This window comes from Syngnathus floridae, chromosome 6 (assembly GCF_059516105.1).
Source record: "Syngnathus floridae isolate MCC-2025c chromosome 6, RoL_Sflo_1.0, whole genome shotgun sequence".
NCBI classification, from domain to species: domain Eukaryota; kingdom Metazoa; phylum Chordata; class Actinopteri; order Syngnathiformes; family Syngnathidae; genus Syngnathus; species Syngnathus floridae.
In genome coordinates, this window is record NC_142418.1 from 829,996 (window position 1) to 843,957 (window position 13,962).

The following is a 13,962-nucleotide window of genomic DNA, read 5'->3' on the forward strand; positions in this document are numbered from 1 at the left end:
GGTCGCTAGTTTCAATACCTGCTATTTGTACAAATTATTTTCAAAATGCATTTTTTTTTTACAACAAACTAGAGAAACTCCCCTTCATTTTCAGTGGGAATAGTGTTTTTGGTCTCCCTTTTTTGCTAGTGCATCATAATGTGGAATATAATTTGTTGTGGCTATTCCTAGGATAGAGCCGAGGTGTTGGTCCGTTAACCTAGATCTGTGACGGGCTTTGTTGACGTTCATGTGGCTGAACGTCTACTCACACACGTAGGTTGAGACAAATTGTCCACTCTTTTTTGAACACTTGGCATTCAGTGTCCACCTTTCTTTTTCTAGGGCCACTCATTTTAATGCAAGGATTCCAGGGGAAGGTTTGTGGGTGGCCATAGCATAAAACTGTATCTGAGAGCTCCATCCATCCATCCATCCATCTTCTTCAGCTTATCCGGGGTCGGGTCGCGGGGGCAGCAGCTTTAGGAGGGACTCCCAGGCTTCCCTCTCCCCAGCCACTTCATCCAGCTCATCCCGGGGGATCCCAAGGCGTTCCTAGGCCAGCTGAGAGACATAGTCTCTCCAGCGCGTCCTGGGTCGTCCCCGGGGTCTCCTACCGGTGGGACATAACCGGAACACCTCCCCAGGGAGGCGTCCAGGAGGCATCCTGATAAGATGCCCGAGCCACCTCATCTGGCTCCTCTCAACGTGGAGGAGTAGCGACTCTACTCCGAGTCTCTCCCGGATGACCGAGCTTCTCACCCTATCTCTAAGGGAGAGCCCGGACATCCTGCGGAGAAAACTCATTTCGGCCGCTTGTATCCGAGATCTCGTTCTTTCGGTCACGACCCATAGCTCGTGACCATAGGTGAGGGTAGGAGCGTAAATCGACCGGTAAATTGAGAGCTTTGCCTTTTGGCTCAGCTCTCTCTTCACCACAACGGACCGGTACAGGGTCCGCATTACTGCCGACGCTGCACCGATCCGCCTGTCAATCTCACGCTCCATCCTCCCCTCACTCGTGAACAAGACTCCAAGATACTTGAACTCCTCGACTTGGGGCAGGATCTCATCACCGATCCGGAGAGGGCATTCCACCCTTTTCCGATCGAGGACCATGGACTCGGATTTGGAGGTGCTGACCCTCATCCCGACCGCTTCACACTCGGCTGCGAATCGTTCCAGCGAGAGCTGGAGATCACGGCCTGAAGAAGCCAACAGCACCACGTCATCTGCAAAAAGCAGAGACGCGATGCTGAGGTCCCCAAACCGGACCCCCTCAACGCCTCGGCTGCGCCTAGAAATTCTGTCCATAAAAATTATGAACAGAATCGGTGACAAAGGGCAGCCTTGGCGGAGTCCAACCCTCACTGGGAACGAATCCGTCTTACTGCCGGAAATGCGGACCAGACTCTGGCATCGGTGATACAGGGACCGAACCGCCCTTATCAGTTGGCTAGGCACCCCGTACTCCCGAAGCACCCTCCACAGAACCTCCAGAGGGACACGGTCGAACGCCTTCTCCAAGTCCACAAAACACATGTGGACTGGTTGGGCGAACTCCCATGCACCCTCGAGGATCCTGCCGAGGGTGTAGAGCTGGTCCACTGTTCCACGGCCAGGACGAAAGCCACACTGCTCCTCCTGAATCCAAGGTTCGACCTCCCGACGGACCCTCCTCTCCAGCACCCCTGAATAGACCTTACCAGGGAGGCTGAGGAGTGTGATTCCCCTGTAATTGGAACACACCCTCCGGTCCCCCTTCTTAAAGAGGGGAACCACCACCCCAGTCTGCCAATCCAGAGGCACTGTCCCCGATGTCCACGCAACGTTGTAGAGGCGTGTCAGCCATGACAGCCCCACAACATCCAGAGCCTTTAAGAACGCCGGGCGGATCTCATCCACCCCCGGGGCCTTGCCACCGAGGAGTTTTTTGACTACCTCAGTGACTTCGACCCCAGAGATTGGAGAATCCGCCTCAGAGTCTCCAGGCCCTGCTTCCTCAATGGAAGGCGTGTAGGTGGAATTGAGGAGGTCTTCGAAGTAATCTCCCCACCGACTCACGACGTCCCGAGTCGAGGTCAGCAGCACGCCATCCCCACTGTAAACAGTGTTGACGTTGCACTGCTTCCCCCTCCTGAGACGCCGGATGGTGGACCAGAATTTCCTCGAAGCCGTCCGAAAGTCATTCTCCATGGCCTCACCGAACTCCTCCCACGCCCGGGTTTTTGCCTCAGCAACCGCCGAAGCCGCGTTCCGCTTGGCCATCCGGTACCTATCAGCTGCCTCCGGAGTCCCGCAGGCCAAAACGGCCCGATAGGACTCCTTCTTCAGCTTGACGGCATCCCTTACCGCCGGTGTCCACCAGCGGGTTCAGGGATTGCCGCCACGACAGGCACCAACGACCTTACGGCCACAGCTCCGGTCGGCCGCCTCAACAATGGAGGCGCGGAACATGGTCCACTCAGACTCAATGTCCCCCGCCTCCCCCGGGACGTGGGAAAAGCTCTGCCGGAGGTGGGAGTTGAAGCTCTTCCTGACAGGAGATTCTGCCAGACGTTCCCAGCAGACCCTCACAGAGCGTTTGGGTCTGCCAGGTCGGACCGGCATCTTCCCCCACCATCGGAGCCAACCCACCACCAGGTGGTGATCAGTTGACAGCTCCGCCCCTCTCTTCACCCGAGTGTCCAAAACATGCGGCCGCAAATCCGATGACACGACTACAAAGTCGATCATCGAACTGCGGCCTAGGGTGTCCTGGTGCCAAGTGCACACATGGACACCCTTATGTTTGAACATGGTGTTCATTATTGAAAATCCGTGTCGAGCACAGAAGTCCAACAATAGAACACCGCTCGGGTTCAGATCAGGGGGGCCGTTCCTCCCAATCACGCCCTTCCAGGTCTCACTGTCATTGCCCACGTGAGCATTGAAGTCACCCAGTAGAACGATGGAGTCCCCAGAAGGAGCGCTCTCCAGCACTTCCTCCAGGGACCCCAAGAAGGGTGGGTACTCTGAGCTGCTGTTTGGTGCATGGACACAAACAACAGTCAGGACCCGTCCCCCCACCCGAAGGCGGAGGGAGGCTACCCTCTCGTTCACCCGGGTGAACCCCAATGTGCAGGCGCCCAGCCGGGGGGCAATAAGTATACCCACACCTGCTCGACGCCTCTCACCGTGGGCAACTCCAGAGTGGAAGAGAGTCCAGCCCCTCTTGAGAGGGCTTGTACCGGAACCCAAACTGTGTGTGGAGGCTAGTCCGACTATATCTAGTCGGAATCTTTCTGCCTCGCACACCAGCTCGGGCTCCTTTCCAGCCAGAGAGGTGACATTCCATGTCCCAAGAGCCAGCTTCTGCAGCCGGGGATCAGACCGCCAAGGTCCCTGCCTTTGGCTGCCGCCCAGCTCACATTGCACCCGACCCCTTCGGCCCCTCCCACAGGTGGTGAGCCCATGGGAAGGGGGACCCACGTTTCCATTTCGGGCTATGCCCGGCCGGGCCCCATGGGCGAAGGCCCGGCCACCAGACGCTCGCCTTCGAGCCCCGCCTCCAGGCCTGGCTCCAGAGGGAGGCCCCGGTGACCCGCGTCCGGGCGAGGGAAAACAAAGTCCATTTATGTTTTTCATCATAAGGGGCTTGGGTGAGCCGTGCTTTGTCTGACCCCTCACCTAGGACCCGTTTGCCATGGGTGACCCTACCAGGGGCATGAAGCCCCCGACAACATGGCTCCTAGGATCATAGGGGCACGCAAACCCCTCCACCACGATAAGGTGACGACTCGCGGAGGGGTATATCTGAGAGCTCAGCACGCGAATTACGAGACTGCTGACGTCACAGCCCACACTCGAAATTCAGCACTACTCAGTGGCCTAGTAGTAGAGTGTCCGCCCTGAGACTGGAAGGTTGTGGGTTCAAACCCCGGCCGGGTCATACCAAAGACTATAAAAATGGGACCCATTGCCTCCCTGCTTGGCACTCAGCATTAAGGGTTGGAATTGGGGGGTTAGATCACCAAATGATTCCCGAGCGCGGCACCGCTGCTGCTCACTGCTCCCCTCTCCCCCAGGGGATGGATTAAAATCACATGGGGATGGGTTAAATGCAGAGACAGAATTTCCCTGAAGGAGTAATCCCAAGGGATTAATAAAGTGGAGTCTAATCTAATCTAATCTAATCTAATCTAGAAATAGAGCGCGGAGTCCGTACTACTGAGCACGTACACTCACTTGTGACACGGCTGCTGGGGTAAATGTGCGGGCGGGCGTTTCCCCATCTACTGGGAAAATGCAGTCATTGCAGGGAAAATGACCCAAAAAAATCTTTAATATTACTATTTATTTAGGTTTGACGAGCCGGATTAAATGGCCGCGTGGGCCGGATGTGGCCCGCGGGCCGTAGTTTGCCCATGTCTGGCCTAGTTGCTTTTAATTGTCAACACTCATAACGAGTGACCCCCCCCCCCCCCATTTAGGTACAAAATCGGTGGTGGGATTGTCTATTGAAGTAAGTCTTTGTTTTCACCTTGGTATTGTCCTCCAGAAGCATATCAAAGAGCATCATGAAGAAGTAAGGGAGCGACCCTGTCCCCACCCTGGATGCAACAAGGTCTTCACCATTGACCGTTACTTGCAACGACATGTAAAACTCATCCACACAGGTATGGTTGGTTAAATCCAGTGCTTCTCAATTTTTTTCTGTGATGCCCCCCACAGGGAGAAGAAAACATTGCGCGCGCCCCATGCTTGTACCCTTATTAAAATTAAATTAAAAAAAATAAATAAAAAAAATCAACTTACAATAAAGAACAATTTTATTAATAACATAATTTTTAGTTCGTAACAACGTATTAAAAGTGCATCACTTTGCCTGAAATTAAAAAATGAACTAAAATTATTTAAACTACAAACATTCTACATATCTATTGCTATCGCTCGCCACGCAGCAGCTTTCAAGAGCAGAAGAAACGAATGTGGAGAGGAATGAACAAAACCAAGGTTCTCAAGAGTGAAAGGAAAATATGCTTGGAGCAGTATTTTCCGCCTAGCTTGGACGCGCTGCCATCACGGCGCCTCTGAGCCAGTGTTGAAACTCTGTTGGACACTCTATTTACCACCTTTTTACCATGCCGACGAAAGTGGAAAAAGAGCTTAAGGAAGCACTCGATTTTCTGACTGCGGCGATGGAGGCCGTCAGACTGGAGCAGAAAACAATTCTCAACTTTGTTGAAGAAGTTAGAACGCTACGACTACAACTCAATGAAAAGGAGAAAACAATTGCACATTTGGAAAATCGAGTGTCGGACCTCGAGCAGTACACAAGAATGAATGACATAATTGTCACTGGACTTGCGATTAAACCCCGGTCATTTGCCTGGGCGGTGGCGGGTTTCGATGAGACCAACCAGGCCGACTCAACCAGCGCAGAACAACAGGTGACAGCCTTTTTCCTGTCCAAGGGCATAGGACTGGACGGGCGTAGCATAGAGGCCTGTCACCCACGCAGAGAAGGACAAGCGACAAACCTGCTGTAATCCTGAGATTTGCAAACCGAAAACATAAAACGGCACTGTTAAAACAAAAGAAAATGCTGAGAGGATCCGACGTTTACCTGAATGAGCACTTGACCAAAAAGAATGCGGATATCGCCAAGAAAGCTCGCTTTTTACGAAAGAACAGAAAGATCCAATCCACATGGACAGCAAATTGCAAAGTCTATATGAAGCTGAACGGAACGCCAGAGGAATCCAGAGGGATGGTCGTCAGAAGTGTAGAAGAATTGAACAAGTATCAGTGACAATCAGACGACAACTACACAAGGTAACAACGCTGTTTATTTATGGACTGGCTACCTGTGGAAATGACTGTGGACTGAAATTGCATTAGACTCTTCTGATATAGTTGAACTCACTGAACTTAACATGCATGGATTTATGGACTGGCTACCTGTGGAAATGACTGTGGACTGAAATGGCATTAGACTCTTCTGATATAGTTGAACTCACTGAACATAACATGCATGGATTTGAATATAACATTGACCCTGATAGCAACTTCTTTAAGAATGTAAACAGCAATTGTGGTTATTATACAGATGACCAATTTAATGCCAAAATCAATGTAAATCAAGGACTGTCAATTATCCATTTTAATAGCAGAAGCCTTTACGCCAATTTTCAACATATTAAGGAGTACTTATACCATTTTAAGAAGCAATTCAATATTGTAGCTATTTCTGACACTTGGATTAACTCCGAGAAGGGTGCAGATTTTGAGTTGAAAGGTTATGAACTCAAGTACAAGAGTAGGATGGATAAAAAGGGAGGGGGAGTGGCCTTGTTTGCAGACCAGAATTTCAACTTCAAGGTGATCGAAAATATGACTGTAACTATTGCTGATGTAATGGAATGTATTACCATAGAAATCGACATGGGGAAAAAAAGAAATGTAATTGTTACCGTATTTGCCGGTGTATTGGTCGACCTTTTTCGATCCAAAATCGACCGGAAAAAAACGACTTCGACTTATACACCGAGTCATAAAATGTAACTTCGTATTCATCGCTTCAAATGTGATGGTAACCAAGGCCGTTTCTCATGCATCTCATTGTGCGTGGGTGTGCGTCCGTCAGGCTCATCAAACAGCGAGAAACTGAATCATTATAAAGCGTTTGTCGCATTAACACGCATCCTCAGCAACAATTTCAAATATTCTCACCTCAATAACGGACATCGAAAGCCAGGCAGCGACGATGACTGCTAGGGGGAAATACTGGGTATTGAGCGAATGTGCGAGTCATCGCGTGTCAAGCAACGACAATAACTACCGGTACGTAAACATTCAATCGCCATGTCTAAATGAATGTCATTGGCAATTAGAAAATATTCGCCAAACTTGGCCAGACTTCCAGGGGAAGAGGTCGAATTTTCACTTGTTCTGGCCGACCGGAGGAACCAGCCGAGGCGGACACTTTACGGCGGTTGAGTCGTTGGCACTTAGAAAATATTCGCCAAACTTGCCCGGACTTCCAGGGGAAGAGGCCGAATTTTCACTTGTGGTGGCCGACACTGGGAACCAGCCGAGGCGGACACTTTACGGCGGTTGAGTCGTTCGCACTTTGAAAATATTTGCCAAACTTGGCCAGACTTCCAGGGGAAGAGGCCGAATTTTCACTTGTGGTGGCCGACATGGGGAATCAGCCGAGGCGGACACTTTACAGCGGTTGAGTCGTTGGCACTTAGAAAATATTCGCCAAACTTGGCCGGACTTCCAGGGAAAGAGGCCGAATTTTCACTTGTTCTGGCCGACATGGGGAACCAGCCGAGGCGGACTCTTTATGACGCAAGAGCCGTTGGCACTTAGAAAATTTGAACCGGGCGGCGTGCGCAAGTGCGCGGCCCGCTGGAAGTCGAATGAGGCTCCGCGATTTCATCCGCGGTGCTTATAAAGTGCCAATCCGCTCGGCCGGAGCTATTTTCGGCCACCTGGCGCGTGCGCACGGCCTCCCGGCTGTGCTGGGCGGCGTGCGCGAGCTCGCCGGCTGCTGGAAGTCGAATGAGGCTCCGCGATCTCCTCCGCAGTGCTTATAAACAGCCGATCCGCTCGGCGGGAGCTATTCCCGGCCACTTGGCGCGTGCGCACGGCCTCCCGGATGTGCCGGGCGGCGTGCGCGAGCTCGCCGACTGCTGGAAGTCGAATGAGGCTCTTCGATCTCCTCCGCGGTGCTTATAAAGAGCCGATCCGCTCGGCGGGAGCTATTTCCGGCCACTTGGCGCATGTGCACGGCCTCCCGGTGGTGCCGGGCGGCGTGCGCGAGTGCGCTGGCCGCTGGAAGTCGAATGAGGCTCCGCGATCTCCTCCGCGGTGCTTATAAAGTGCCGATCCGCTCGGCTTGGAGCTATTTCCGGCCTCCCGGTGGTGCCGGGCGGCGTGCGCGAGCTCGCCGGCCACTGGAAGTCGAATGAGGCTCCGCGATCTCCTCCACGGTGCTTATAAACACCCGATCCGCTCGGCTGGAGCTATTTCCGGCCACTGCGCATGCGCACGGCCTCCTGGAATTTGAACACATTTCGTCAATAAATTTAGCATATTTCTGATTGAATTTTGAAGTTTAATATAATGCAACAATTGAGCTCGACTTATACAAAGGATATATCATAAAATCGTAAATTTCCGTCGAATTTTAGGGGGTCGACTTATACACCGAGTCGACTTAGACACCGGCAAATTCGGTAATTGTGTTTATCGCGCTCCTGGCTCCAGCATTGACATGTTTAAAGGGCATGTAAAGACACTATGGGGTCCCAAATTGTATTTGATAAAGGTGGGCTTGTATTTTTGGAAACTGTTGTGAATTTTTTTAAAAAATTGCAAATTGAGGAGTAATCGATGAAAAATGAACGGTTTGTATGTGATCGTTGAAGTTCATCCCGGAAATTGCCAAAGTGACTGTGACATAGATTATAGGAGGCCGAGCGTTGCCGAGTTACTTAGCCCATGTAAGCATAATGGCGGATACAGAAGTGGAAGCGATGTTGTCTGACGAATCTCCCTCAGATGATGCTTCACCTTCTGACGAAAATGAAGAATAGTATGATTTCTTTCTTGGGGTACAAAGCTACCAATTTGAACCAGTGAGAAGTACCCCAGCGACTGAAGCATCGCAAAACGAAGGCGCAGAAGGTACAGCCAGAGAAAATCAATGGCTATAACCCCAGCGACTGAAGCATCGCAAAACGAAGGCGCAGAAGGTACAGCCGGAGAAAATCAGTGGCTATATACTGATATTGTTTTGGGTGTCCAATTTAATAAATTCTAAGCAAGTTGCAAAGAACATTTCTTTTAATAATATATTCGGCAACATATTTTTTTTATAGGGTAGAAAACAGTAGGAAAATTAATTTTTAGGACTGGGAAAACCCATGAACGATTATTACTTTGGTGTGCTAATTCTTATTTTCCCTTTGCACACAGTATGTTACTACCAAAGTTACACCTATAGTTATAAGCCTAAACTGTTTTATTTTCCAAATAACATAAAGGTAACATTTTCATACCCCAAGAATCTCCCTTTTGGCAATTGCACGGCTCTGTCTTGGCACTTTCGAGGAGGGGTGGGTGAACTTGGGGGGGCTCCGTTGTCTCTATTATGCTTATATGTGAAGTATTGAAGACAAAACACCAGGAAATTGTATGGATCTTCGCGCTATCAATCAGTAAACAATGGGGGGAATCCTATCATCTACGTCACAGTACCATGTGATCCAGAATGGCACGGTTCATGACAGGGGTAGGAAAGATCGCGAAATACACACAAATTGACTGTGTTTGGCTCACGAATACAATTTTATTTCAAATTCTATAATATTATTTGGATACAGGTGAATATAATCGAACATTCTGAGTGGTTTTTAAAACATGTTAAAGGTGCCTTTACATACACTTTAAGGACATTATGGAGGGATTATTTGCCAATACAAACCAGAAACTGAACTTCATCTGTGGTGATCTCAATATAGACCTTCTGAATCCCAACAAACAGACTGACGAGTTCTATGATACATTGTTTAGTATGTGTCTCTTGCCCATGATCACCAAGCCAAGCAGAGTAACATCACATTGTGCCACTCTCATTGATAACATACATATTCACTAATAGCTTGGAAAACAATATCATTAGTGAGTTATTGCTGAATGATATAAGTGACCATTTGCCTTATATCATTGAAGTGCAAGCGCCCTCAGCCGCGCGCACCCATTGTTGACAAAGAACGATTGATGGATTTAATGAATTGGAGTGACACAGATGATTTTATAAACGTGTTATTCATGTAATTGTTTTCCTTAATAACTCTATATGTTACGTCAGGCCCATTCTCAGCTCTTCGTTTGTGTTTGTCACGTTAGCATACCTATCGTTTAGCCTGTTGCTATCGTATCGAACGATCAATGGATTTAATGAATTGGAGTGACACCGATGGTTTTATAAACATGTTATTTATGTAATAGTTGTCCTAAATCACTCTATATGTTACGTCAGGCCCGTTCTCAGCTCCTCATTTGTGTTTGTCACGTTAGCATACCTATCGTTTAGCCTGTTGCTATCGTATCGAACGATTGATGGATTTAATGAATTGGAGTGACACAGATGGTTTTATAGACATGTTATTCATGTAATAGTTGTCCTTAATCACTCTATATGTTACGTCAGGCCCGTTCTCAGCTCTTTGTTTGTGTTTGTCACGTCAGCATACCTATCGTTTAGCCTGTTGTTGCTATAGTTTAGCCTGTTGTTGCTTGTTCATGACTGTTTTTGGTGTGGGATTTTGTCGAATAAATTGCCCCCCAAAATGCAATTTATACTCCGGAGCGATTTATACCGTAATTTTCGGACTATAAACCGCGACTTTTTTTCCAAAATATTAGTCAGGTGCGGCTTATATAAGATTTTTTTCGTGATTTTTGTGATGACTTGATCACTTTTACTCTTAACACTATTATATACAGTAAAAGCTACAAAACAAACTGACAAATAACTCGTTTTCAAATCAGACGAGTAAAAACTGGTCAAATATTTAAAAAAAAGATATTATTAAAAGTGAAGACAATTTGCAATTCTAGTAATGACACACAAATTTGATGCACAATTACTCTTAACACTATTATATACAGTAAAAGCTACAAAACAAACTGACAAATAACTCGTTTTCAAATCAGACGAGTAAAAACTGGTCAAATATTTAAAAAAAAAGATATTATTAAAAGTGAAGACAATTTGCAATTCTAGTAATGACACACAAATTTGATGCACAATTTGTCTTCGTGGGCCACATAGAATGATGTGGCGGGCCGTATCTGGCCGGCGTGCCGTATCTGGCCCCCGGGCCTTGAGTTTGACACCTGTGCTCTAAACCAGTGGTTCCCAAAGTGGGCGGTACCGGCCCCCCTGGGGGTGGTGGAAAGATCTGGGGGGGCGGTGAGGACGTAGGAGGAGGTAGGGGGCGGTAGTGGGGGCGGCAGTCCGAAGTCGAAGTCAGAAGTTGAAGGGGGTGGTAGTGGGGCGGCAGTCCGAAGTCTATGTAGTCACTACATAGACAGCATAGACTACAAAAGCAAAAACTCGGGTTTGTAATTTCAAGCTTGTAATGTTCAGAATTTTATCTTATAATAAAAACCGCATTCTGGCGGTCAACATCATCTTGAGTTCAAGTCAACATGAAATTGGGGACTCGCCAGAACGCGCCGTGTTGTGTTGTGTTGAGCTTGTTAGGGTGGTGCATTCACTGATATATATTGTTACGAATGTACATATATGACATTGTACCTGTGTGTGCATGTGTGTGTGCATACATGCGTGTTCGCGCGTATGTCATTGTGTGGGTGGCGAGGGTGGCGTGCCTTAGATCACGTCCGCCACCATTTTCTGTGAGTAAATGGAAGAAAATGAATACGTGAGAGGGTAAACTTGCTTTTGCTTAAATTGGTTCACAAATACACATTTGTGTTTAACCTTTCTCTTTTCAAATTGCAGCATACCCTGTGGGGGGGGGGGGTGGCACTAGGAATTCACTGGGGAGCCAAGGGCGCGCTAGCCTGAAAAAGTTTGGGAACCACTGCTCTAAACCCTTTCTCTTACTCTGCCATGTGACTCAAAGATTACACAAAGCAGTGGCGCTGTTTGGACCATCTGCATTGTATTAAAACCCAATCAATCAGCATTTAAATTAAATTCTTCTGACAGTTTGCTCACCAAAAACAAGTTGTAATGAATGTGAACTTTTAATGCATTTTATTCAGAAGGTTACTTTGAACCTTAAACGGCGGCGCGGCGTACTTATGGATTTTTACGGCCTCCGGCCTCCAGGGGGCGCTCTAGCAGGAAGCAAGAGCGAGACAGGCGAAGAAGAAATAATGCGCCGAAGAAGACGCGCGAGTTTGTGTTTATATTTCGCGCATCATGCAGAGCGCGATCAAGACGGACATTACTGAAAGGAAGCCTTTATACACAAACCGTCATCATGGGGGACAAAAGAAATGCATATGATGCCGCTTTTAAGCCAAAGGCAGTCGATGTTGATGACATTATCTTGTGTCTACTCTGGAGCGTACTTATGGATTTTTACGGCCTCCGGTCTCCAGGGGGCGCTCTAGCAGGAAGCAAGAGCGAGACAGACTAAGAAGAGATAATGCGCCGAAGAAGACGTGCCAGTTTGTGTTTTGATCGTCTCGCGCATCACGCACACACCCGCACTCACAAAGACGGGAAGCTTTTATACACAAACCGTCATTATGGGGGACAAAAGAAATGCATATGATGCCACTTTTAAGCTATACGTGTCGCTCGCTAGTTTAATGTAATTTAGCGCTTCGTGCATGAATAAGATTAGAATGAACAGACCCTCATCACACTCGAAGAAATGCATAAAAGCGACGACGAAAGAGAGACTGAGAAAGTGTGAGGCGAAGGATATCTAAAGCTATTCCAATCGGACACTAAGGAGGAAGACTTCGATGGTTTCAGTGCACAGGTGGAAGATGAAGACGGCTCTTTTTTTACTTTTACGGTATGTTTTTTTTAACCAGCCCTGTTAGTGCTGTGCTACCGTGTCGCTGCTGTGTTACCACCGCGTCTCAGTGACTTTGCTGTGTTACTTTGCAGTGTTTGGAAAGAAATGTTAAGGTATGTTATTAAAGCTTTAGAAAAACTTTGTGTCCAGTCTTTCTTTGCTAATAACTCGTCTGCACACTTCCGCGTTGCTGCGGTACTACTGATGCGTCACAGGGAATGTTTAGAAAGACATGTTCAAGTATGTTATTAAAACGTTAAAAAGGCTTTCTATGTACTGTCTTTCTTTGTAAAAAAACTCGTGTGCATGTGCGGCTTATAGTCCGGTGTGGCTTATGTAAGAAAAAAACTGAAATATCCATGAATTTTACCTGGTGCGGCTTATAATCCGGTGTGCTTTATAGTCCCGCAATTACGGTATATGTTTTTTTTTTTCACTTTTTGGGGCATTTTATGGCTGTTACGATTTATACTCCGGAGCGACTTATAGTCCGGAAAATACGGTATCCTGAACACTTCATGGATAATAACAAGATCATAAACAATATGGAAGATATGGTCAATGATTTGAATGCATTTTTCGTGAATGTAAGACTGCGGCTGAGGGTATCAGTGACCCGTTGATAAAGCAGGCGAGAGCAGTAGGAGATGGTATTGAAATTAATCCAAGTTCAATGTTCTTGAGAGCGGTTGATGAGAAAGAAGTTTTAGATATTATAAAATCATGCAAAAATAAAACATCTACAGATAGGAACGATGTTGACATGGCCTTAATTAAGGAAGTTGTTGATGGAGTGGTAAATCCTCTGACACACATCTGTAATTTGTCCTTTAGAACAGGTACCTTCCCAAGCAAAATGAAAATGACTAAGGTTATCCCACTGTATAAAACAGGAGATAAACATCTCTTTACAAATTATAGACCTGTTTCTCTATTATGTCAATTCTCTTAAATCTTGGAGAAGGTTTTCATTGTGAGACTGGATAGCTTCACTGAGATACACAACTTGCTAACTGACAGCCAATATGGATTTAGAACAAATAGATCAACAACTATGACACTAATGGATTTGACGGAAGAAATAACTAACTGTATTGACAATAAGGAATATGTGGTAGGAGTATTTATTGATTTGAAAAAAGCTTTCGATACCATTGACCATAACATATTGTATAAAATGGAAAGATATGGGATGAGAGGTGTAGTATTGAGCTGGTTAAAAAGTTACATTACTAATAGACAACTGTTTGTTAAGATGGATAATATCATCATGCCTAGACTTTACCTGTGGAGTCCCACAGGGGTCAGTGTTGGGCCCCATATTATTTATTCTGTACATAAATGATATTTGTAAGGTGTCAACAATCTTTAAATGTATTATTTTTGCGGACGACACCAACATCTTTTGTTCTGGAAATAA

The 13,962-nt window shown here is 47.1% G+C and overlaps 1 protein-coding gene across 12 annotated transcripts in view; it reads left to right on the forward strand.

The window, feature by feature from the left end:
* The window catches only part of znf276 (zinc finger protein 276), a 94,049-nt gene that overhangs the window by 62,667 nt on the left and 17,420 nt on the right, over positions 1–13,962 (forward strand). For 3 of the 12 annotated variants that reach the window (XR_015859202.1, XM_088379669.1, XM_088379671.1), the window contains one exon: positions 4,520–4,637. The exons of 8 other annotated variants lie outside the window; for them this stretch is intronic. Coding sequence is in view for 3 of the 4 variants with exons in the window: in XM_088379669.1 (XP_088235795.1) it covers positions 4,520–4,637 (118 nt within the window). In the remaining variant the exon portion in view is untranslated. Of the gene's footprint in view, positions 1–4,519; positions 4,644–13,962 lie in introns of those variants that run through there. One more of the 12 variants, XM_088379672.1, reaches the window with a different exon arrangement.